The following is a 26,464-nucleotide window of genomic DNA, read 5'->3' as shown; positions in this document are numbered from 1 at the left end:
CCAGCAAGCAGTTATTGACTGTGCTCCCCAGCTGTCAAGTAGTTTAATACTGTTTTAAATGCTCTTTTTAGTTCCCGCACTTGCTTTTGCTTCAGGTTATTGACATTTTATTGTACTTGTGACATTCTAATTGATGGAGGAACATCCGCTAATGTTATTGTGACTAATAAGTAGTCTAATTATAAATAGATTTTGTGTAGTAAGACTTTAATTAATTCGCAGTGACTCAGTGAAGTTACTGCAGGTAAGTATTCTGTCTGTAATAGAACATTTGTGTCCAATTGTTACCAGTAAAACCATATTATGTGCACTTAAATGAATAGCTACTTTTTTGGTTGCTACTTTTATGCGTTTGCGTTTATTTTGGTCATTTAGGCTTCAGCCTTCTGTTAGTATCTACACAGGATGCGTTTAGGCTCAGTGCATTAGCAGGTCGCCTGTAATTGTGGCTCTTTCTAGAGCTCCATACATAATCCACAAAGTCATACATTTACATTTTAAGCCTGGAAACATGCTAAGCTTGGGACCCCTCCGCATCTAAAGTGAATAAATATTTGGGACTCTTATGTGTATTTAATGCATTTCTGCAATTTTACTGACTTTCAATATGCCTTCGCTTTACCATGTTGGGAAATGTCATCCAGGATAGAACAATGTCCAGCACGCACGTTCAACCCGACTGATGATTAAAACTGTCCTATTAGGTTTGATGCAGAGTAGCAGATATCCAATATATACTTTAGCATCATATAATATATTGTCAAAAACATGGATTCTCAAATTTTATTCGTGATATATGGATATCTCGTGTTATTAAAAAGTTCCAGCATTTAAAATTTATATAGCACCAATTCATAACAACAAAGAAACCCCAACAATCACACAACTCCCTATGATTTGGCGATTGTGGGAAGGAAAAACTCCTTTTCAACTGGAAGAAACTTGCAGCAACCAAGATTGTTGCACAGGAGGAAACATGTCACCAAACAACTGGTAGGTCTAAATTGGTTCGACTGCATTCATTCTCCGACAGATTGGTGAAGGTTTGCAACTAATTGCTCTGTACTTACAAGCTTATTGCACACAGTAAGCGTAATTTTGATTGTACCTTGTTTTCCCCAGTGTGACTGCAGCATTAGGTAGCCAGGGTCTCATACATCACCAATCTAAAATAGCAATCTTGTCTCTCCTCTGCTCACCGTTTGACCACGTGTGCCACCTTTGCTCCCACTCCTCTCCGTGTGTCACAGTGAAACAAACACACACAGAGCAGAGATGCTTCGTTTAGCTTTTGTACACAAGCCACTGTGGAGCTTTTGATGTATCCCATGACTTGCTTGATCTATCAGAACAGCACTCTGTATGTACTATGGGACTTGCAGATTTTCAGAATAGCGAAACATACACCTGGATAGTGTGGACCAGTGTGGATCTCCCTCTATGCAAGCAAGGAGCAGAAGGATGAAGCAAGGATTAATTTGTATTTTCATGGATATATGGACGCTAAATGAGCCAAAGGTAAAAACCATTTAAACATTTAAAGGGATTATAACCTAATAAGAAAAAACCCTAGTAAATATGTAAATTTGATGAAGAGGAAAGTGTTTTTTAGACATTTAATCAATGCCATAATAGACTTTAAGTTCACAGACACTTAAACAATAGATTAAATGCATAAACTTGGAGCAAAAACCTCAACGTAGCAACAGGGAGCTGCATTTTTATTTAAATGACCGAATTGAGGTTTTAATTCTGAGTAATAGTACCATTCCACCATGTTACTAGGGTGAACAAAGTCTGCGTTAAAAAACAAAGCAGCTTCGAAAACATCGCACTTCATTCGTCAAAGGTTCCCCCGATGATTCATTGTGGCTGACATCAGTGACAGAAAAACCAGAGCGATGGAAATCTATTCAAATGTGGTGAGGCTCAATTTCCCCTTTCATGAGAGAACTGTGGATAATATGTTGGACCCAGACCAGTAGGGGGTAAAATAGCTTCATCAGTCTTTTCAAGTCAAAGTGAGGTGGAGGGAAACAAGTGAAACGCCGATGCATAACACTGACATTTTTTAATAGAATTCATTTATAACAAATGGAACTCGTGTCAGCAAAGAACTGGTTTTCGTACAGACTTCTTCCGCCACCAATGTAACCTAAGTAAGAAAATAAAAAGCACTCCTTTCATTCAGAGAAAGAAACATTTTACGCTAACAACTAATCAGAGGTAATTGTATGATCTTTTTAACAAGCCATTTTTTTCTTCTTTTTTTTTTACAATTTCATTATTTAATTTTCAGTCTATGCATCCAGACGAGAGATAGATAGAGAGAGCAGAGAACACAACGTTTATTTCTGTTAATGACACTCCAAGCTTGAATGGCAAAGCCACGAGAACAGATGGTCGGGGGGGACAGATTGTTCTGAAGTCATCTGCTGGAGTAACCATGGCATCAGAATGGATGCTCTTTTTGCCACAAACTTTTTTTTTTGTCTTTTTCAAGAGTTGATACCATTTTGTGTTATTTACATACACACAAAGTGAACGTTTAAGGAGATTTTTTTTTCTTTTTATAGATGGGTTCAAGTAATATATTATTGGGTTTAGAATCAATAGGGCAGTGCATAGTACAAAGATAGAGAAAGTGCAAGTCTTCCTACCAGGCCAGCTTTGGCCGTTCTGCAACGTTTAACCATGCATATGAAAAACAAAAGAAAACAAATCGATTAAAAAAAAAGGGGGGGGGAAACACAACGTGTTCTGAGATTAACATAATGTAACATTAGCCACCATGAGGTTAAATAATAGCACTTTTATATCTCAAAACTATGACAAAAGTAATCAGTTAAGCAGACACAAATATAACACATAGCTGCTTCAGTTAACAAGGGAAAGAAAGCACCTGGAATGCACATCCACAAAGCCATCAGAGAGGGTACTGAGAAGTTATAGATGCTGCTCCACATGAAGACTGAAACATAACCCAGCTAAACCCCCTGTCTCGAACTGCTATGCCAGAAAAAAGAAAAGAAAAAGGGGGCTTGAAACACCGTTTAGGATTGTCAGGATAACATAAATGATGTTTTGTTTGCAGTTTGTATTTCTCTACATATAAAGTAAAAACCTAAGGCATGAAGAAGAAACGCTTCGGTGACGACCTGTGCACTTGGCTTTTATTTGGCCTGATCGTTTTTTATTTAAAATCTAAACAATGTTGGGAAATGTGACTGTAAATGGTAAAGAATCGGTTAACCTTAGGTTGGGCCTTAAGACATGATGGATATTATCCTGTTTAGTTCTGACACCAGTCTCATCCCTGTTTAAAACCTGTCTGGTAATTGTTCGCAATGTTGCCCGTTTTCTATAAAGGCCAGTAGGCCAGTATACATGTTTTCCTCTAATTCGCTAATTCGCTTCACAGCCACAATAAGGCCACTGAAAATGACACGTATGACCTTTGAAACGTTCTTATTTGCATATATATAATCTCATCATGTGACAAATGAATACTAAAGGTAAATAAACTGTACATTTACACTAAATGCCTCGATTACTCAAAGGATACATTGACATGTTAAATGAAACATTATAAAAACAGGCATAAATATAAGGCACTCTAAATGCAAAAAGAAAGAAATGTCCTTACCACCGAACGCTTCGAAGAACCACAACAAAGTGACGTCTTTGTACCTTGCCCTATTGCGTGGAACGTGAGTGCGGCTGCGCGACCCCTCTGTCTCTGAATACAAAGTGTACGAGAGCTCGGAAAAAAACACCGGGGCGTTCCCACTCCCACGCCTCGCTCGCGGGGGGAAACGACAATGTCAATGAGTGAACAACATATCCACGTAAAACCCCTATCTAAACACACACATATTTATTGCACAAGAAAAGATGCACTGAATCAGAATACAGTTTTGTCCTACTGATGTGCATTCCAGTGAAAAATCTCTTCATTTCCCCCACAGCACACAAACTCTCAATTTAAAAGATTTCATAGATGATCCATATTTCATTTATATTTTCACTCATAAATTATGTACTTTATCAATATATTTAGAATGTTATTTACTTTAATATATATATCTATAATATATATTTATATATCTCACATATTTGACAATCTATACCATATATTTATATAGTCGTGTATGTCATCGAATTCATCAGGTTCTCTCTTATCATTGGAACATGGAAGAACTAAGATAATCGGTAGCAGCAACTTCATACTTTGCTCATCCCTGTTGATTCCACAAAGCCCCAGTTTATCTCATGGGAGTAATTAAGTTACCATGTAGGTGATCATGGACAGAAAAAACAAAACCAACAGAGGAAAAGAATCAATTGTTTTAGAAAAAAAACAACAGAAAAATCAAGACCAAAAAATAACTCTTTAACAAAGTTACATTTTGGTTGTGTGAATTCTGTTCTGTGCACTAAGTGCAACAAAATGCGCGGGGGTAAAAAGAAAAAGCAAAGAGACCCTCTGCAAAACAGCACATACTGTACGTTAGAACAGTTCTACAGCTTTGAGAAAACAATAATGAACCTTTACGTAAATACATTTTATCACTTTTTCCCCAAGCGATAAATTTGTGTAAAAAAAGGAAATTCACACAGTTCAAAAAAAGCACATCAGCTGTATAATAAAGTACTAAAAAACTAAATCAATAATTTGTATTTATTTCATAGATCATTTACCCTCTTCCCCAAAATTTAGATGATGAACATTGTGACAGAAAACGGGGCTATTTATTCATTGTTACTTTAAGTCTGTCCTGCTCTTGTGGACCAAGCATTGTCTTCTTTTGTGATGGGTTGTCTGTGTGTACTTGATTGTGAAACAGATTTTTTTCTTCTTTACAATGTGCATTCAGTTTTTTTTCCCTCCCCCGCAATACTGTGTTCTTCCGATGCCTCTCGTAATGGTTCATAATCACTGATGCATTTCTGACGATGTCATTATTGTTCATTTACTTTTTTGTTGTGTTGGTTTCGTTCAGTTTTATGAGCCCCAAAATGAATCCTTGAAGCAAGAGAAAAGGTAATTCCGTGTAATGCTTCAACAGTCAGGATTCCCTCACTCTGAGTCAAGGCGAGGTTTTTATCGGGGTTGGGGAAATACTTGGTCCTCCTGGGAATCATTTTTTTTTTCTTTTTGTTTTTTGACAAGTCATGTCGCACATCCAACATGTAATGAGTTGTTAGCAAGGAGTTAAGGAGTACTTTCTCAAGCAGGACTTTATGGCTCAGAAGAGAGGCTCACTGGGTTTTCTTTTTCCAAAGGGCCCTCTGCTTTTATCTTCCAATACTGGGTCTTTTACGTTGCATAGTGATCAAAGCTTCCCAAGTACTCCAAGCCAGCTCTGTAGCAGAACTGGTATTGATCCTGGAAACAAAGAAGAAAAGATGGTTACATAGAATCATGTTCGCTACATTTTCCATTCCAGCCAACCAAGAAATTGTCTGTACTGTAGATACAATTCATTTTTTCCCAAAAATAAACACAAACTACATTCTCAAAGCTTGAAATTTGAAATGGAGAAGTGGAGAACTGGCAAAACTACTTTAATTCCACTACTAAATTAATCATAGTCGCTTTAGTTCATCTGTTTGGCTAAAGAGGCTGCTTGGAATCTATCCAGACCTTTCAGGCAATTGGAGCTAACTATCAAATTAGTAACATAGTAGCTAGTTACAGTCAAACACCTATAGTACAGTATGTAGGTTGGGCTTTTCCTAGAGTGTGAAAGTACACCAATAACAAAGGATGGGGTTGGAGACAGCTCACCTCTGTCTGCACCATAGCTGGTCTTTGCGTCCGTAACATTTTCACTGTCTGAAAGATGTCTACTACTCCCTCATATCTCATTCGTTCCAAGACGATGCTGAGGGTGATGAAAACTCCGGTTCTACCGACGCCCGCGCTGTGGAAAAGAGATCAAGATGGCAAAGAGGTCAATGCTCCTGGCCAGAACCTTAATGAACCTACAAGTAGTGTTTTTTTTTTTCTCCCTGAATGGAAATTGCTAATTTCATCATAATTTATCCCCTAATGTGAATATGTTCTTGCATGTTTTTCTTTTTTTTTTTTACATTTTATTTGCCTTCTGAAAAGACAAAGATGGTTTGGTGTATTATCCTGGTCACTTACCTACAGTGGACCGAGATAGGGCCATCTTGGCCGAACTGCTCTTTTGTTTTATGTACTTGGCCGATGAAATCAATGAACCCCTCTCCTGATTTTGGCACTCCTTGTTCAGGCCAGTCTGTGAACTGAAACTGCCTTACTGTCCGTGACTGGCCATCCTGCGAGAGAAATAATGTAGAAAAACGGTCATGACAATGAGAATTGAAGCTAGGAATGTAGCTGAAGGTATTTTGCAGGTAGCCCAGTTCATTCCATGATCGTTACAGTGCAATCGTGAAATCTTGAAGAAAGGCGGTTGCGCAGATGCCAAGAGTAAAGCATCAGAGAAAACGTTTTGTTATTAAACAAGACTGTAATTTTACCTGAATGTATTTAACATGAACACTAAAGATGCTAATTCCTTTGATGTGCTACCCTTGACAGGGTGCTTGGAGAATCGACTTTGAGGATGTGCATTACTTAAGTGATGTTGTATCCCCTTGATAAGGAAAGCAATCCCATTGACGAGACAGTGTAACATACTCTGCAAAGAAGGGAGTCTGTGCCATTTATCTGTGTAAGCCTTTGATGGAATTAAAAACTCTGGCAGCTCAGTGCTGCCAGCACCACATTTGTTTTTTTTTTAAACACATTGACATGTGTCATAATTTCCATATATTTATATTTCTTCACATGTTACACTTAAGGCCATAATGGTGTTGTAAACAAATATTTGATACAATGGCAAAATTGGAGCAAATTACTGCTGCTGCAGAAAAAAAATCGAGTTAATTACAGTTCATCATCCAGCGTGTTCAACCCCATTAGTCAAATCTCCTTTCTTGGTAAATAAAATCATGTGATTAACAAATGGCATTATGGGATTTGAGACATTAAAATAACCTATTGTGTGCTCGAACGCTCACTTGGTTCTTTCTAAATTGTCTACACCTGCACCTCTCTGTAATCCACTCAGTGTCCTCCATGACCCTTGGGTAGGTCACAACCCAGACGTGGAGAAACAATAGCACTAGTCTAAACTGTAAACAGCACTGATCTGAAGCAATACATTCCCACAACCTTTGATCTTTAAACCATGTTTTATGAAACAGTGTCTGCTTACCCTGGCATCAGTCACTTTGAACTCTCTCAGGATATACTGGGGCATGTTATACTCGGCCATGGGGTCCACCACAAAGTACTGGTATCTGGCCGACCTTTCTGCTGGCCAGTACTGGTGGCACTTTTCCTGTGGGAAGTGAAAAATAGAATACCACAGTGAGCCACAACATTCTCTTCACAGACTAGCTTCATTGTGTTCGTTCCCAGAAATGTCTGTCTTTCAATTCACACTGTATCTGCTCTTTCAAAGCTTTTCTTCCCAGTTCCTGAATCTAAGTATAGCTGTTTTCACACATGCACTGCAGCCCTGAACTTTTTCTAGACTTCTTTAACCCGGCGGAGCTGCACGTGAGGACAAGATGCAGTCGGACCAGAAAATAACCTGTCTTTAACCTGCCGTCTCCCTAGCACCAAGTCTATATAATGTCTGTTTGTGTCAATATGAGAATGGCACAGGTAACAGCTGGGTCAGCACTGCTTGCCCCTACGTCTCAGCTGCTACGTTCTCTAAACTTAAACCAAACAGAGTATTTCCTAGAGGAAAGCACTGCTAAAGTGGACTATACAGCTTATTGTATTTCATTTCTTTCAAAGATTGCCAGAAGAAAAGAATAGCAAAACAGTGTTTCCGTACCCTGCCCATTTCTCTAAGCTTGGTTAGCATTACAACAATAGTAGAGTTATGCTCCCAGAGCATCCTCCAAAAGTCCTCCGTGGTCTCTGCCAGTGGTCCCTGTGTTGCAATGTAGGCTTTCTGTTGCCTGCGGAAATGAATCACATGACAAAGGGGGGAAATAATCAACGTGGACGCATATCTGAATGTTACACGGAACTACGTTTGCACTGACGTGAAGCCTTGTGTTGATTCACTTTCATTTTAGCGCTTACCTGTACCCATCAATGAAACTGGCATTGATGTAGTCAGAGCCCTCAACTCCTCGAATGGGCTGTAGACACACTCGTGTGGACTCGTATGGCATTATGTTAACAAGGCGGTTCTTGAACTTGTTGCAGGGGAGATTGGCACTGATGAATCGTGATGTATGGGCTTTAGTGTTAGCTAAACGCTGCAGGGGAAAAAAGGAGGGAAAAAAAGAGATACCCTTGAGTGTATGGGTATCAGGTAAGAACAATGGCATTCAGATGTTTCTGTATTTCCCCGGTGACAGATTGTGTTTGACAACAAAGGTATGTTGCGAGCGATAAAGATCTGAGCAGTCTAGCGAATTGCACACCTTGAAAGCGGTGAAAAAGAATCAAAAGTATAATATGCTGCACACAGCTGGGTCATGTAACCATAAAGTATGGAAATGGCATCAAAGTGATTATTATCACAGCTTGCCCTTTGCCCATGTTATGATGAAAAGACAGGGAAATGGATACACCAGGAAGATTTAAGTAGTCAGAAGAGCAGTGTAATCTGACCTGTTTACAATCTCTTGGTTGAATCAGCATCCATCAAAGAGAATGAAAGTAGGCGCGTGACAAGCAAGGCAATAGCATATATACAGCAACGCTGGTGGAGCCTTTCATTGTAAATGCAGAGTATATTGCTCAAGTTCTTCTGGCAACTGCTCTGTGGTGGGGAAAACCTGTGTTTGCTGTTTTCATGTAAACCAAGACCCCTGTTTTTGAAGGAAATGGAGCTATGGAAGGGGGAGCCAGAAAGGGGGGAAATTTATCCTATGTCATGTTACACAAGTGAGTCAACTAACTGGAATAGAGAGGAAACCACAGGCCCCTTGCTGTCTAGTGGGGCCTAATAGTGGCTGGAAAATAGTTTGGGAGTTGTATTGAGAATGGGAAAAAAATTACAATGACTCCTTGGTGTGAAGTGGGGTACGGGATGCCAGTGGGGTGCAGGTAAATTCTAAATACTTTCAAATAACTTCATCAGGTGTGGTTTGAAAATGTAATATACGATAAAACCGTCTTTAGCATTATTTCTCTTAATCAGCCCTTGACCCAAGCCGTTTTGCTCAGTGCTTATCCTTTGGTAAAGAGTTAAGATACCTTGAACTCAAGTTCCATGCCGGTGACATTCTCTCCACCCTCTATCTGGGTCAGTTTCTGGATGTAGGCGTATAGGTTTCTGGCGGGCACTTCGGTGGTGCCGCAGTTGACGGCCTCCTGGAGCGCGTCATGTATGAAGACATACTGGTCCTCTGTCTGCACCATGTAGTTGCGCTGGGCACGCATTAGCGTGACGTGCCCGTAGATATCCACGGTCTTCTCGTGCTTGATACGTTCAAGCATGGCATCAATCACGATGAAGCAACCTGTGCGTCCCACGCCGGCACTGGAGCCACAAAGGAGACAGAGATGGAAGGATGGAAGATGGTTATTCATTTATGAAATAAGGCTTTAGACTTTATTCAGATGAGTTTTATGGCAAACTCCCACCAGGGTCTATAACGTCATGTTTTTATGACTTATATCATGCTGATGTTGGCATCACAAGCTTTTTATAAAACCGGGATAAAGCCACCATGACATCACCCACTGGTCTGCGGACTGGTTTTGAAACCTAGAAACATTTTGGCTGTCACCAGTTAGTTGTTAGAAACCATATGCCACGAGTCATGGGTTGTTATGACTGACACACTCATTAGTGACACAAGCGCCTTGTCAATTACAAGATCTCCCCACCGCTAAATTATACTCTGGCTCATCACTTTTGAGACCAAATGTTTTTAAGCTAACATCATGCAGTACTAAATGACACTTGAAACCAGAAACTGAGACCACAATTTCATCAAGCGCTTACAAAGTTATTAAGCTGACTGATATTGTTTTTTTTAGCCCGATATTGGCCGATACTTTTTTGTTTTAGTAGTTATTTATTTGTTTGTTTATGCTCTGCTAAGATCGCCTAGTCGTTGTGTCTGTGGCGTTCCAAAAACAAGCGCTGCCAAGTAAGAAATTGCATAGTGCCCTCTGGTGGAAAAACTGTGCAATGTCAACACTCATATTACGGTAGAGGAGTGTTTTTCTCCATGTCTACTTTAGTTTAGTTTTACTTAGTTAGCCTAGTTTTCATTTATCGGCTGTTATAAATGTCGATATTGACAGATTAGAAAATAGCTATTATTGGCTGGTAACACCAACTTGCTGAGTATTAAAGTGAGAAGCCAGGTGAATTTTTATCTAATGAGGCATTTGCAACTGGATTTAGAAAGAATGCAGGTTTAAGTCATTTTGATCTGCATCAGCCCAGTGGAAGGAGAAGTGTCTTGTCCAAACAAGGACAGGGAGCTTGAATAAGTTCCCTTCTTCCGGTGATGAGGCCAAAAGGTAAACTCTCTTTGCCAAGTTTTCCACTGTAGGATGGACCATTTGGCTTGGAGTGTAATTAAATCTGAAGTGGCACTATGTGGAGAAGAGGGCCCGGTACTCACAGCCTTGAGCGAGCTCAACACTGGCTTTGCAATCCAGTCCTCCTTTGGACCCCACCTGCACTCTTCAACCTATCGGGACTAATAACTTACGCAACATCAACATTTAACCTTCATCTCGCAAATGAGAAAAGTGCCACTAGAACAAATGTGAACACAAATGTGGCTCCGGAGTCGCAAATTTGAGGTGAACATTTTTTATTAATGTGCCGGGCAACTTCTGAGAAGTGCAGCTGACTACAATTAATGCCATTAGATTAGTACTGTGCACCTAAATGGAATAAGAGCTTTAGAAGAGGCACTGAAAGCCAGGTCTCCTCATTAAGATTCACACAGGTACATTTGTGCATTAGTGAGCAAAATGCACACGTGGAAAAAAAGACATCCTGCCAAAAACAAAAATGTTTTACTGTTTCACTTTGACCTCTCCTTGCAGGCCAGCTTGAGACACGCTCTATAGATGTAGCGCGTTGGCAGTCTGCTGACGAATGCTCACCCCTGCACATTACATGTTTTAATATTGCATGGTTCAGCACAAAGATGTTTTCTGATGACAATTTATTTACCGCGGGGCGACGGGGTGGTGTTAAATCTTGTTCGTTAACTCTCCTCCCACCTCCCGCAAAGCTCGGCATTGACGAGACAAGTCCTTGCACTTGGCACTCCAAAGTAAATAGGTTATTCAATTCATTAAGCTGACATGCCTACGAGGTGTGAACCATGCTCTTGTGCCTCCTCCTGATGAAGCATTTGTTTTTCATTTGCTCTGAGGAACAGAGAAAGGCTTGAGAAGGAAAACTCAAGAGGGAGTAAAGTCAGTCCCCGGGGGCCAAGTCTGGTTAATGTGCCATGCTGCACTGGAACTGTGCTGCAAATGGAATAAAGACACGTATGGGAGTCATTGGCTTTAACAAATGATCTGATGATCACTTTCAAAATGGCTGACATTGGCTGAATGAGACTGAACTTTTTATTTCTTTCCTGACAAAACTCTTCACACCTTTAGGGCGGAAGGGAAAAAGAGTCAGTATGAGTGAGTGAGAGAGAGAATTGGGCTGCAAAGAAATGTGAAATGTGTCTCAGGGTTATTTGAAGAATGAATCACTTCCAGGTCTGAGAACACCTCAGCTCCTGGCCGTGGGATATAGAAACAAGTCGAGATTTTTTCCTCTACCCCAGCTGTTTCCAATCTGAAGGCATTTTACAGTGCAGACTTGAATGTGGGAGAGTGATGACCTGCAAGAGAGTAAGTGACAGAGTGACAGCAGAGAGCTAGAGAGAAGGAGACGGAGGACGACGGGGAGCGCAAGGGCGATGAGAGCGAAGGCAGACTTGTTTTAGCTAGAGATTCTCCTCGTTTGTCTCATAAGCATCTGGGATTGCTATTAATTAAAAAAACAAGCAATGCTAGGAAAGTGTAATATTTCTTTATTGACAGGTGTGTGTGTGTGTGTATTCAGGGTGGGGTGAGACGGTGCAGAAAGCTGTCGGTACATTTGGCAGTTGAAGGAGAGCTGGCGTACTGACTGCACTAATGACCTGACACTGCCTTTTCAACCAGTCAAAACCAGCTGCTCTGGACGTCGATACACATTAAGTGTCAGACTAATATGCTTTCCAGGAGTTTAGGGAATAAGGGACGGGAAAGAAAGTTCAGGGTGAAATACAGCTGCAACGAGTCCTGTGAAGATAAAGCGTGAGCAGCAGTGAAAGCAATTACATATGTATTGTTAAAAAATCTCTGGCTGTCAGCTAACCTGTCACCGTTCTGCTACTCTGCCTATAAAACATGCACACATAAAGCGCAGCTCACCAGGACCGCTGCACTGCTGTTAATGGGGTCGATAATCATTTCAGTCGCGTGCGTGCGCGAATACTTGGAAATGTGGAAAGTAAATCAAAAAGAAAAAGAAAACGCGTTGCTTACTTGGGGAGTATGGAAGGTTGGTCTTTTAAACCCAACCCACTGGCTAGTGTTGACTGTCCATTGGCTTGGCTATAATCCAAACCATTTGTATAACTGTACTGGAATCACTGGGAGACTCAGCTATAGCTTGAAGGAAAAGAGAGGACAAAGAAGCAACGTAGCTTAACCTAACAGCACCACTGACATTTCATTATGTCTTCAGTCTTTAACACTGGCTTCTCTATCATCAAAGAATTACTAGCTTTAAAAACCAGTACTGGTATTAGAGTATGACTCCGACCAGATGTGGTGTGGAGGAAAAGCACTGCCACACTGAGCGTTATAAGTCTCTGACCACGTGAATGCCACTGGGTGCAGTTAGGTGTGGACTGTTTTGTTTTCGCCACGCCCTGCAGCTGTAACACCTCGTCACAACTGCACAGACTGTGGTCACCACTAGTAAGCAACGCTGACAAAGTTGGTTGCCTGGTTTTTTACTATGAAAACTAGAAGCTTTTCAAGGCAAGCCTCAGACTTGTGCTCGATACAGCAATTGCAGTTTGTTATATGGCCACTTGAGGCTTGCCCTAAAAATCAGCCATTTATTATTGACCCCACAGATGTTGTAAAACATGGATGTAGCCACTAAGCGACCTCTGCAAACAGTATCCTTCTGATTTGATGGCCTCATTCATTCCATTTGGGTCATACTGAATCAAAAATAAAGTCTGTTTGGCAAATCTTGGTCATACCATGTTTCAAAATAGGGGAATTGGCTGTGGTATGTAAAAGCACCCTCATTGGCTAACGACTTGTCAATCACAAGCCATTAAGCAATAAGTGTGTTGTTTCACAGACAGACCCAACATCACTTATCACATCTGGGGGGGTTTTGCAACAAAGATGGCGGTGGAACAACTCAAGGCTTCAAAACTGGAAAGCAGTGGGAGACTTCATGGTAGCTATGTCCACCTTTTAAACTTCTGAAATTACTTTAAAATTAGTTTGAATATATATACAGTTGCTTATTTATATAAATTACTATGAAATTTATAAAAATTAATCTGTCCATTGAACTTTTTTTGTGATTTTCTCCCTTCTATGGAGCTAAAAGAGGCCACCCAAACACATGAAATATCAATGGAAAGCCCAGGATGTTCTCTATTTAGGACATCAAGACTTTGTGTGGTAGCTCAAATAAGTCAAAAGATACAGACCATAAACAAATGTCCATTACAAAGGACATAAATGAATAGGCTGGTCCTCAGGAGGATATTTATATCACACATTGGCCTTAAAATTTTGCATATGAGCGGGTAGCATTAGCGATTTATAGCCAACAGCCTGTGTTGTTTCCGGTTTTTGAATAAAGCTTTCTTGGAAATGCATCACTTTCTCTTGTATTTTGATTAGAGTGAAGTTTTAAGATTGGATGGACCCCATGGGGTTCTCTGGTTTTTGGGTGGGCCGCAGTACTCTGACACATGGTAAAAAAAAAGAGGATTGAAATGGTTTGGCTGTTACTTGTAACTGTGAGTTGTTCTTACAGTTTTCCTTCTGAGTCACTGGGAGAGGCCAGAGATCACTGTGACATTTAATCATGTCCTTTTGACCTCTTCTGAAACCTCACAATGCCTGACTAGCCCTTTAGCTACAAGAGCAAAACAGCCCCTGACCTGTGGGTTACTGAAAACAGCAGGACCTAGGAAAGCAAGAGGCACGCTATAATGTCCCCGGAAGAAAATTCCTCTAGTCTTACCTTTTGACAAGTGTTCACTTGGCAGTGGAAAACAGATGAATGTATTTTGATTGATACTCTTAAATACTCCTGCGGGGGACGCATTAGCCACCCACTAAACCCATATTAATGATGTTTCATAAGCAAGCGCGACAAAAAAAAAGTGCTCCCTGTAGTGGACATTTCTTAGCCTAACTGCTTTATACAACAGAGGTATAGCTTACGAGCATGAATGCATTTCGCAGCGTCTGTATGGATTCATCTAGAATCCGAGAATGTGAGCGACAGGAGGAGAGAGAAACGTGCTTCTAATTAGTGACTCGTGAGGGAGGAAATCCTGTGCAGTTGATTTTTAAAAGTTCTAAACCCTCTCATTTAAGCTCCTATTCATTCCCTTACACAAAAATAAATAAAAAAAATCAAAAGACCTTGATTGCTTGTTTTTTATGCCTTTATGGTCTTTACATAAGGCGCCTGAGCACATGCAAGCTGATTTTTTTTTTTGGGTGCACCAACTAATCAGTCGACTGCTCCGTAGACTGCACCACGCTGTCAGATGTGGATTTTTTTTATTTATTTTGGCCTCTTTTCATGTGCGTAAACAGCTTCAGGAAAACAAAAACCTGCACAAACTAAAGAAGAAAATATATATATTTTTTAAGTATATCTGCTAAACTGCTTTTTTTCTTTTTTAGTGAGTGAAAAAATGTATTGGAAGTAAGTAAATATAAAAGATAGCTCTATTTAAAACTGTAAAACAGAAAGTTAGCTTTATAGGATTTGAAGCTGGGGCATGACTGTATCTGATAGGGTGCCAGAGGAATTAAAAACTCCCATCTGCACAGTGACATTAATTCCTGCATTCTGCTTCACTGTAAAAAAAAAGAAAAAAGTCAGGGTTTTCAATTGGAAGCGATTCGCCAACTAGCACTAATTAACTTCAGCATGTGGTAATTCTAATTCTTCAGTAATCCCCCTACCCTTTTTGTCGCTTTCTGACAAAAGTTTGTATCTGTTACACTCGCTATCGCTGCTTCTTAATTTCGACTCCCCCCCTCCTCCTTCTGTCACTTTTCTTTTTCTTCTTCTGTGCAGCGCCTCTGATGACTTCCTGAGTTAAGGGAAGCCAGAAGTCTGTGTTATAGCTTTGTGCTCTCTGCTGGGAGTCTGGCCTCTTATGTCGCCGAGGGAAGTGAAGTTGGCATGAAAGTTATTTGTTTCAGATGCAATAACCCAGGGGATGAGCCAAGGACTTGTGGGCTGCAGATGCGCGACATGTTAGCGGTGTAGTGAGGAAGACGACAGGTCTGCGTGTAGCTTTGTGTCACCGCGTGGGAGGAGATGTTTAAGTTTGCTGAGGGCAATGACACCAGTACACTTTGTTCTGCGATGTTGAAAACACCTTCTGATTTAAAGTGCTTTCTGTGAAAGCTGGTGGGCTGGATTATTTTCTTTATTTTTGGTTTTTCAGATGGGAGGAACAACAGTTTACATCCTATCAAACAGTCGTCCTTTCACTGATAGTTCATGTCTAATTTCTCTTTCAAGTGTTAGTCCAAAAAGAACTCAAACGTACACCTCTAAATAACCAAGAATATGTTGTGTTTTTTCCATATGTATTCATATATTCATTACAGCAAATGGAGAGAAGAAAATCAATTTCATGCTTCAGGATGTTTTTGCGAAGCCGTGTTGTTTTTTACCTGCAGTGTACCACCATGGGCCCTGCATCTGGAGGATTGCAGGCTTTCACCCGTCTCAGGAAGGCCAGGAATGGAGTGGGGTGCTCGGGTACCCCGTGGTCTGGCCAGGCCGTGAACTGGAACTGCCTCACCTCCCTCTTCTCACTGGAGCCATTCTGAATGTTAACACGGAGAAAAGCTCAGTGACCGAACACAGCTTACATCAAATGATTTGACCTGCAGCTGCTGCGAGGTAGAGCTGCGCAATACTGCAAATCCTGGTATCGATCTGATACCAAGTAAAAATAGGGCCAGTATTGCAGACATCAATGTTAATAGCAATACTCATACTTTTAAGTTACAAAGGCAGCTTATGTAGAGCAGTGTGTCATGACATATGAGATGACACCTTTCAGCTTTTCATGTATTTTAAAACTGTGTTTTTTAGCCCTGGAATGTAAATGTGCCGGTCTCTAAAGCACTTTGGGTCAGCGTCTGTTGTTTAATTGTGTTATAGGCTATAAATAAAATAAGGAATTTAGAGGACAGAAACAAAGTATCGATCCTGTTACACTAGTATCGATCTGACACCAACATCGATGCTATATTTGCATAGATCTTCCCTCTACTGTGAGGTTTAAAGTGCTACTACACAGCATACAACAGAAATACTCACTTTAAAGAGTGCAAACGTCCTGACACAGTATGTGGCCAGCTCTACCGTGTCCAGCAGGGTCACTTGGATTAGACCGTATGTCTCTGTCCCTCTTGTAGGCCAGTACTGGTCACACTTTACCTGTAGTAGAGAGAAATATCGCATTAGGCGAGGAGTCAATAAAACCTTTATGTATTTGGTGTTTGTTCACAAAGCATGAAGGCTCTTTACAGCAATTCTCTGGATCTCAGTTACACACTCAGTACAAGTGCACCAAGTCAAATAAAGGCCAAATAAATGCCCAAATTCCCTTTATTCTTGCTGACTAGGTTTGATTTTCTAATCAATGAAATAGCTTGAGATATTTGTAGTGAACCAACAGGGCTATTAATTGTCCTGACGTACTCCATAATTACAAAGGTAAGCACGGTGTCCACTCATATTATCGTCTCAGCTTTATTGCTATTTGAGTGTACTCTTGTTTCACAGTAAACGGCCAATAAAACATTGCATTGCAATACTGCTTAGCTGACAAAGAGAAGAACTATTGGCTTTGGGGAAAGGAAAAGCTGGGTTCCAGTGCAACTGTTTTTCTTCAGATTGCCCCCTAGCACTGATGTGGTTTTCGGACACATGCTTCACCAACATATCCTGCTGTAGGATTCTCTGCCACTGATTAATATTACAATTGAACAGCACTCTGGAATAATCAGGTTTTTAACCAGCCGCTAATTCAATTTCCCAAGCATCTGTTATAACATTAACACAAAGCGCAATGAAGTGTCTGTGACACCGGGAGTAATGTAATGATTCATAATATTGTTTACTTGCAAATAGTCGAGCTTTAGATATGCAAAACATACAAAGGCAGCATGAGTGAATGATTTGACTGATTAATATGAAAGACGCGCACTTTTAGCAGCAACAAAAGAACAATATTTGCAACAAATGTCAAACAATATAGGCAGATTTGAGGGTGGGGGTGGTCTCCCAGAAAACAGCATAGTAATGTGCTTACATAGCACTGCTTCTATAGGCCAATGCAGACACCTGGGCTCTTATTTGCTTTGCAGATTGTGTGAATGCTCAGTGAAACCCGCTCTCTCGATTGAGTCCACACTCCTGTTAACACTAGACCGGGCTCTTAAAAAGAGGCATAGAAGTGTGAAGGTCAGTAGCTGATGGAGTCCAAGGAAGCTTTCATATGCTCAGTCGAATATGGCAAGACGTTTGGGGTAGGGGGAGGGGGGATAATAGCTTTTGACTGTGTCAACCTTAAAGAACTAGTGTGTACTGCGGGGAGATGTGGCTTTACAGTCTGTCTTTTTTTTTTTTTACCACGGATTGTAATCCGGCGCCTTAAGCAGTATGAGGCCGATGAAGTAAGTCTGGATACTAATCAGTCAGGACTGTAAGACAAGAGTGTGTGTGGATCGAGGATATCAGTGGGTAACAGAATGCTGCTTGGCTGCTTCTTGTAGTGAATAAATACATAAAAACTGTCCCAGAGGAGACAGGACAGTGTCCCAATTAACATTATCCCTGCCAGTGATGAAATATTCCTGCAATCAGGGATTCCAGTGCATCAGTGGTTACAATCTAACAGTGAGCTGCTTCTTTTTATATATGTGGAGCTAAAATATCTGGGAAGCCTTAAATGATTGATGATTCATGAGTCACTAGCAAAACAATTCTCTGGTGGGAAAAATGTTAAACGGTGTCACAAAAAAAGTTTATAGATGCTGATGAAAGAATATCGGCGAACTCTAGCACGGGCTTTAAAAATGATTCTTAAAGCTTTACCCTGGACCGCTCTTCTAGTTTGGTCATCATGACGATGGTGGCACTCCTCTGCTCCCAGAGCATCCTCCAGAAGTCCCCAAACGTCTCGGGTAAAGAACCCTGGGTGGCGATGTAGGCGTTCTGCTTCCTGTAGCCATCGATGTAGTTGGAATTAATGTAGTCGCTGCCAGGGATACCTGTACAAAAAGTTTACAGTGGGTGAAAATGGATTAAAATTTCAACTTTTGTTTTGTTTGTCAAGCTCGATGTGAGGCAGACCTTAAATGTCACACAACAGTGGCATTTGTGGCTAGGTAAATTGGTCCAGGCCTTTATTATCCCTACAGTTTATTGGAGGTAATTCTCCCCCACCGTGTGTTCGCACAATGCCACGTTATCGTCCGTGGGTCCCAAATTTATGCCAGTAAAGCCACTGTTGTTTTGTATTAAAAAAAAAAAAGCACAGCAGTCAGTTTTGGAACCAGTGTTACAGCCCAAAAGGATTTGTATTTGCTATCAACAACACATTTAAATCAACAGCTCCACCCCCTCACCCACCCCTCACCCCCATATGTGCAACTGAGTTACAGATAAAGCTCGGTCCCTAGAAGTCTATCACCTCACACGGAGAAAAACAAACCAACAAAAAACTCGCAAAACAATTTCCCCCCACCGCTCCTCACTCCTCCTTTCCTTTGCTTATATTAAATGAAAGGCACAGCAGCCTTTTCGAATCCAGGGGAAAGAGACAGAGCTGACAGCTAGTCAATGCTTTAGGACTGGCAGTTTAGGGGCTTCGTGCACACATGGTCGACCAAGATAAGTCTCATCTGCATGGGCGCCACGTCTCAGAGAATCCCCTCACTCCAACCGCTTCCTCTCTCCCCCCCATCTCTCTCAGACTCCCTTTTACTCCCAGGTAACTTATTCAACAGAAAAAAAGGGAAAGAAAATGGAATATGAACACATTCAAAAACCCACACACATTATTTTTATTTATTCTTTCCCCAAAACTGTCCACCGCCCGCTCATTTTGCTGTTGAAGCTGTCCACGCAGCCAGGCGGTTGTGCATTTCTGTGATGGACAAGGGATAAGTACAATTAAGCCCAGTGTGTATTCAATTTGAAAAAGGGGGGGGGAGAAAAAGCAAAAAAGGAGACATCACTGTGGTTTAATGAGAATGAAGCAAGTTGTTTAATGCACATTTGCAAATGGATTTTGCCTTTGTGCTTTCTGTCAGTCAGGATTTGTCTAAATTCGACCATTTTCTCTGTAAATAGTAAGAAATAAACATTGCCACGGTGTTGTTCCGGCACTCAGTCGTCGGGGAAAGGCAAAGTAATCTCAGAGAGCTTTTAAAGTACAACACTGTAATTACTGTATTAATGAGGAATAGTCACTACCAGTCGTGGTATAGTCAAGTTCAAACAGGTTAACGCGTATAACGTTTCCGTTAAATTTCGATTCCCGAGCTCGCTTATTATAGAACGTGTGCGTCCGGAGAAGTTTTCTCGTGAGAGTTCCACTTTATTTTCTTAATAAACGACCTCTTTGTCGGTCAGGCGGCGACGAAATCAAGAGCAGAGTATTTTTATTACTTGCGACAGCTTCCGCGCTTGAAATAGATCAATGGAAAAACTAGCGAGCTCATTCATAACTTTGCTGTTGCGAAATAACAGAGCTGATGGGAAATGGAGCGCAGATCTTTTAGTTAGTCTGTTATATTTTTTTTTTAAATTAACTTTCCAATTTTACATTTTTATTCAGTTACATGTACAAATACCTGACACGAAGTCACGCAGATGTCTTGTCACCGGTGCCTCCTCGCAGTGGCTGCACTGACAAATATGATCAAACTCACTAAAAGACTTAAATTAAAGGTAATTCCTGTAGTTCATCTATATATTTTAAAAATATGGTTTCACGAGCACGCAATGACACTACTATGGAGTAAACGCGACTTTCGGGTTTGATCTAAAACTTTTCTAAAACGCTAAAGTGAAAGGAAGAAAAAGTTTTAGGTTCCAGTTTAATCTTGCGAGTGTATGCTATGTACGGTCAGGCGAACGGTCAAGAGTCAGCGAAAGTGGAGCAAATTCAGCAACGTCACCGCAATTAAAGGGCCGCCTGTTTGCCAAAGATTCGGTTGATCCGTCCCCCCACATCAGTGAATTCCGTCTTCAGACTCTGATGTGAAATCCCAAATCCCTTTCATTCAAAGAACTCAATCAAAGTAAACAATAGACACATTGCTTGCCGAAAGGCTTTGTTTAAGCTTTAGCAAGAATAGAGGAAGTCCCTGATGTCCCCCTGGCTGAGAACTACTCACTTTCCGCAGCACAAAGTCTCCAATGTGGTTGTACAGATGTGTTTATACGTCTGGCTAATGGAGCTCCATCAGTGCTCAAGCTGTGTGCTGTTTCTGAGAGACTTGCGAAAAGAAGTGTGGGTGTGGGGGGCTCTATAAGGCTGTTTCTATCTGTTGTTGTCACATTATCCATTTACTAATTTGTTTATTTGCCTTCGCCCCCCCCGAGAGCAGTTCAGTGGAAATGCTTAATTAATAGCTGTATGTGAAGTTGTGTTTAATCCAATAAAGTGGTGAAGGAGTCGGCACTTAACTGTCCATTTCAAAATGTGCTTTCATTCATTAGAAACTCGTGAGCAACGCGTCTTTAATGTAGTGAGCAGCGTACTGGTGGGGTTCAAATCGAGCCTGTAATGGGCTCAAGTTCGACTCTGAAAGTACAAAACCATGAATGAGTCCTTTCTGTATAACTCTGCATTAAATCAGCACCAGCAAGCTTGTGGGTCGTTGTGAGTTTGTCGAGTTCGACTAGGTTAAAAAAGGCACAAAAAAAGTCACGCTTGTGTGTGTATGCTGGATTCAGCGTGCAAATTCTGCTTAAAAACAGGCCTCGGCTTAATGCAAAATGTAACCCTGAAGTGTAATAAAGCAGCAAAGAAACAAATGCCGGTGAAACACACTTGTATCCCTAACTGTGGGTCATTGTTTAGTTTCATTTGAATGCTTGCTTCAGCATTTTAAGACAGAAGTGCCTTTTTTTTTCTCTTTCTTTCTTTCTTTCTTTCTTTCTTTCTTTCTTTCTTTCTTTCTTTCTTTCTCCCGAGGCCATTTTTTTCCCTTTTCTTTGCAAGCACCTGGGGTATCAAAACAAATAAGCAGGCTGCCATGCTCGTGAAGGAATATAATTTAAAAGTACAGTCTGGTTGCACTCCCGAGGTCCCAAAGATGAGGCTGCACCGGCTATCTGCAGAATCGATACAGCAGTTAGGAGCGAGGATGTAGGTGGGCGACATACCGTCAATAGCTGAGAGCAAGACCCTGGAGTGGTCGTAGGCTATCACGTTGGCATATCTGTTCTTTGGTTTGTTGACCTCTAGGTTGGAGTGCTCCCATGTGAACTGCTGGCCAGGGTCGATGGACTGTAAGAGAGAAGATATTTGTTTTGTGACTGCAGTGAAACTATTTGGCTCCGTTTGGCACGTAAAACAAGATTGAATTTCACTCTTTGGCGATTCCTAGCGCGTGTTGTCAGAATGCCCACTGAAAAATGCATTTCACCTCACAACGAGTGAAAATGAAAATCATATCTATTACATTATGCGGGTGTTTAAATAAACCGCTTTAAGAGTGTGCCTGGGGCTCGAGGTCACGTCTGGTGCTGTTGTTAGACCGGGGATGCTGAAAGGTTGAAGGGTACTGTTTTAACATCATGTGTGTGGAACACAGACTTTATTCCAGTGCGTACAGTACAACACCCGCTCTGCATACACAAAGATGTGAAGTTGTTGAGTCCATAGATCAGTCTTACCCACACATTTAATCTCCCATACTTGATTTGGGTACTACTATCCAATAGCCTTTTTAGAAAGTGGGGTGTCTACACACACTGGACACAAAGTTCACTCTTTTGCTGTGCAAATGTTAAAACAGAAATGTGGGAAAACTATTTGAACTGTGTTGTTTTTGGCATGAAATAACCTCTAGATATAAAAGATTAGATTAACAAAATAATGCATTCTGAATTGGTCACAGAGGAAATTGCTTGTGTTCACATCAGCTTTTCTTATTTGATTAGCAGGATTTTATGGCTCATAGTAGAGCGCTACACTCGAGACTAGTTCAGTTTTGATATCCAGGCCCTCCTTCAGATTTGTTAAGCAGGGCTTGATAACGGTCCCCTGTTGCAGAGAAATGAACTATAAAATGTAATATGACAAAGGGAAAACATAAAGACATGATAGATAGAGTTTCATTTCGCATTAACAGGAAAATATTGTTCCTGTGCTATTAATGATTTTTGTTTTTTTTGAGTTAATCTCCAATGAAGGCGACGATAGACCAAGTGCAAAATAGCAAAATATGAGAATGATCGTACTTTTTTGATCAATAAGATCAAAATCTGGCATTTTGGTGCAATTTATTGCTCATAGTTTCTTTATCTTTAACAAGTATAAACATATAAGCAGTTTAGGGTTAAACAAATATTACAGAGGTGTGTATGATTAACTTGGTGTTTTACATTTAAGCCCAATGGGAATTTATTTTAAGACCGAGTTCTTTGTCTGCAGAAATCACCTAAGCATAAATATGTGGGAGACAAACCGCAGGCTTAGCCTGATATTTTATCAAAATATGTTGAAACAGTGGGCTGCAACATTGCTCATAATAGGAATCTTTATTTCATTGTGCTCGCAAAATTGCTTTCCACTGCTCTCGAGTAAGCACTATGAAATTGGAATTCAATGTACTTAAGCTGCAATAATGATTGGGCAGCTTGGCAGGCACCCATGCAGTGACCTCATAGATTTTGGAGTTGTTGAAGGACCTGCAGAGAGAAATTGGCAGGGAAAAGGTGACCGTTCATATCTCGTACAGAAAGCACCTATTGCTTGCATGTATTTTGAGGTACCATGAGTGTTCTGCCAGTGTAATTTCATCTACATGGCAATACGCAGGTAACAATTACAACTGCCTGAATACAGTCAGCAGGTAAGGGAACCCGAAGGCCTGATTGCATGACACTTGTTCATTAATGCACTTTTATCCTGATGATTGTCATGGTCAGTATGCATAGGTGACAGTAGTTAATGTTTAGATGGGAGTGTTTTCCATAGCATTGATACATGCACACATACAAGGAGACACACAGCTATGGCTTCTATTAACATGTTCTTATCATTAACTTTGTTTAGGCATCTCTCTGCAAATACGTTCATTGTTATGTACTTAATTGTGGCCTGCTATGCTCCACAGTCTGACTCCAACTACAACGTATAAACTGCAGCCAGCGATGGTAGCCCATGCTGCTCTGTAACCTCGGTGATCTTGGTGGAGTCGCACATGAGCCAGTTTTCCATGACTCCATGTTCTGGTGAGAGTAGCTCTGCAGCTCACAGCAGAGCAGAGCAGAGCCAGCGCTGCTAGCTGCAGTCCAAAACAGTGGAGTTGGAGTTTGTCTGACTGAGGATGATGAAATCTGATGAGTCAGCTGAAGACTAGAGACACCCCTTCAGCCCTGTTCATTATAAATTAATATTGGGTGACAAAATGAGCCACCAAACACAGGATATCATTTATCTATCTATCTATCTATTTTCCCACCCACTTAGATACTGGAAGCACCAACAGCATAATTTTTAATGACGAGAGTTCACCTTTAAATCATAAAATGATATATGTTGTGGCTGCCGCCGTGACATTTTAGTCATGTAGGCTTACTTTATAGCATACACTTGTCAAAGCGGAAAAAAGCACAGGTGTTACTAATGAAATTAATAACCCATTCAGCTGCCTCGGGAAGCAATGTCACTGAGCCAGCAGGCACAATAGCAGGGTCCTGGAACTAGAAATGGAATGTGCCATTATTAGTGTTATTAATTATACCTGTGTTGACATGTCAAACAGCCTAAAGCCTTAGTTTGGTGATGAAAGTAGTTGCCAACACCCCTACCGGCAAGCCAGCCACCAAACACATGCAGCTAAATATCATTAATTTAATATTAATTAAGTAAATTTATGTGATTTGGCCAACACTCCCCCAAAAAGTTGCCGTTTAAGCAGCTGACTCACACTCACAGAGCTCAATCAACATTAGGAATTTTCCGACACTCACCTCGTACTCCTGTGAAAACTTGAGGTTATCGTTGGCTTTCAGGCGCTCCAGATGATCCGCTAATTCCATGACAGGGATTGGAGGGTGGCTGGCCATACCTGCCAATCACATTGGACCCAAGGTCAGTCCCCAAGTCTTTTGAGAGGGCATCACCCAAGCACAAGCAAATGGTGAATCATTAGATAAGCGGCATGTGGTTACAACAGGGAAAATGGAAGAGCGGATCGTTGTTAGGCTAGTTTGTTCACTCAAAGCAGTGACCATGCTGGTAAAGAGAATATGGGCACAGAAGCCAATGAGGAGTCACCGAGCACACTTTGCCCCCACTGGGACCTCTCCCTACTGAGAGAGAAGAACGTTATTCACGCTGCAGTGGACAGTTAGCATGACATTAAAGCACAGACACGAACGAACATCCCAAAACAAACAGAACGAAACAAAACGAAAAGACATTCAATGTTAGGCCAGATGTTGACGTCTGCTTTGAGTGATGACATGGTTTCAAGGCTGTCATTTCAAACTCCGCCTCCTGTGATGATATAGCGTTAACATAAGATGGATTAGATGGGGATGGAGATACAAGGCTTGGCAGAAAAGAAAAGAAAAGAAAGGAGTTAAAGCTGAAAAAAAAGTATTCCAAAAACAAGTCGTGTCAAATGTGTAATCGAGACCAACTAACTTGACAAATGGAGGTTACTGGGGTGACTGGGCGCACCTGAACCTGTGGAGGAAACGGCGGTGGAATTAAATATATTGCAGACGTCAGAGCAATGTGATGACTATTGTCTTTACAAAGAGAAGGTAGAAATTGAAATGTGACAAGAGGGAGCTGCATGATTATGTGTTTTCTAAATGGGACATTCATTAGTAACATACAAATCACCATGCCAGAAGCTTTGCTATGCCACCATGCTTATTTCATGGAAATAAGAAAGCATACGAGGAACAGAATCGCAAATCACTGTGACCGCTTTATTTGCCACTGTTTTTACACTTGACCGCCGGCATTGTAATGTATCAGCTGATTCTCGATCCTCCCTCAAACTCTGCTTTTGTGTCTCACAGGTGGCCTTTGTTGTTAGTGAGACGACACTGGCTTATGACGATAGCTAGACCAAGCATTCATTCCCAGCTTGTCCAATAATGTCCTTTTTAAAACAAGCCTTTGGAAGCGGCACATTTTTCGACTTGCAGGGTTTGTTGTGGGGTTTCACACATTTATCCAAACTATAATCTCTTTCTCTTTATGGTATCGAAAACTAAGAAGCATAAAGCAAGTAAAAAGCAAAATGAAATCAAGCAACACAGAGTCCAAAATGAGATACAAACCGCTATCTCCTGGCAGGCTAACTTATGTCGGTACCATACTCTGCAAATGTGAGCATCGTCATTGCTTAAGATCCAGTGTTGCTGCAACCAGTGCATCAAGAGATCAATGCAAAATAACAGCAGATAACTAACTTTATTAAAGCTGATACTTTTGCCCTGCTGATATATATCGCCTGATATTACCTGTTTGCAGATGCACCGATATCGCCATTTATAACAGCTGATGAATGAAAGTTAAAAAACTATAGAAGAGATTGGAGAAGCACCCTATTAACTATGTGGATAGCCTGTCCACCACAGAGCAACCTCTCTGTTGGCTACACTACTGAAAAGGGACTTTTTCCTTCCCACTGTTGCCAAGTGCTAGCTCATAGTCTGCCATCTGATTGTTGGGGTTTTCTCTCTATTAGTGTGGGGCCTTTACCTTACAATATAACACACCTTCAGGGGAATGTTATTGTGAATTGCTGCTATATAAATACAACTGATATGAACTGAAACGCTACAAACAACCCGCTAATCTGAGCAGTTTAGAAGAGCTTAAAGGAGTAGCTTTTTGTGACAGTACAACAAGATTATTTTTA

General features: G+C 40.9%; 1 protein-coding gene across 22 annotated transcripts in view; it reads right to left on the bottom strand.

The window, feature by feature from the left end:
* Nucleotides 1–2,056: 2,056 nt before the first annotated feature.
* The window catches only part of LOC147335864 (receptor-type tyrosine-protein phosphatase delta-like), a 418,922-nt gene continuing 394,514 nt past the window's right edge, over nucleotides 2,057–26,464 (bottom strand). For 13 of the 22 annotated variants that reach the window (XM_086283190.1, XM_086283206.1, XM_086283270.1 and 10 more), the window contains 13 exons: nucleotides 25,231–25,272; nucleotides 24,552–24,649; nucleotides 21,735–21,858; nucleotides 18,432–18,607; nucleotides 16,650–16,769; nucleotides 15,995–16,149; nucleotides 9,266–9,551; nucleotides 8,141–8,319; nucleotides 7,887–8,013; nucleotides 7,254–7,379; nucleotides 6,155–6,309; nucleotides 5,792–5,927; nucleotides 2,057–5,389 (listed from right to left, as the gene is read on the bottom strand). In XM_086283190.1, the coding sequence (XP_086139316.1) occupies nucleotides 5,321–5,389; nucleotides 5,792–5,927; nucleotides 6,155–6,309; nucleotides 7,254–7,379; nucleotides 7,887–8,013; nucleotides 8,141–8,319; nucleotides 9,266–9,551; nucleotides 15,995–16,149; nucleotides 16,650–16,769; nucleotides 18,432–18,607; nucleotides 21,735–21,858; nucleotides 24,552–24,649; nucleotides 25,231–25,272 (1,793 nt within the window). In that variant the 3' untranslated portion in view covers nucleotides 2,057–5,320. The remainder of the gene's footprint in view (nucleotides 5,390–5,791; nucleotides 5,928–6,154; nucleotides 6,310–7,253; nucleotides 7,380–7,886; nucleotides 8,014–8,140; nucleotides 8,320–9,265; nucleotides 9,552–15,994; nucleotides 16,150–16,649; nucleotides 16,770–18,431; nucleotides 18,608–21,734; nucleotides 21,859–24,551; nucleotides 24,650–25,230; nucleotides 25,273–26,464) is intronic. The other 9 variants (XM_086283253.1, XM_086283261.1, XM_086283312.1 and 6 more) reach the window with 1 other exon arrangement.

This window comes from Aulonocara sp. 'chitande type north' Nkhata Bay, linkage group LG3, assembly GCF_057382095.1.
Source record: "Aulonocara sp. 'chitande type north' Nkhata Bay isolate Kocher_YH1m ecotype deep benthic linkage group LG3, A_spYH_male_GT1.1, whole genome shotgun sequence".
In the NCBI taxonomy this organism is placed as follows: Eukaryota; Metazoa; Chordata; class Actinopteri; order Cichliformes; family Cichlidae; genus Aulonocara; species Aulonocara sp. 'chitande type north' Nkhata Bay.
Note: the sequence above shows the minus strand (reverse complement) of the source record. Positions and strands in the feature narration are given on the sequence as shown.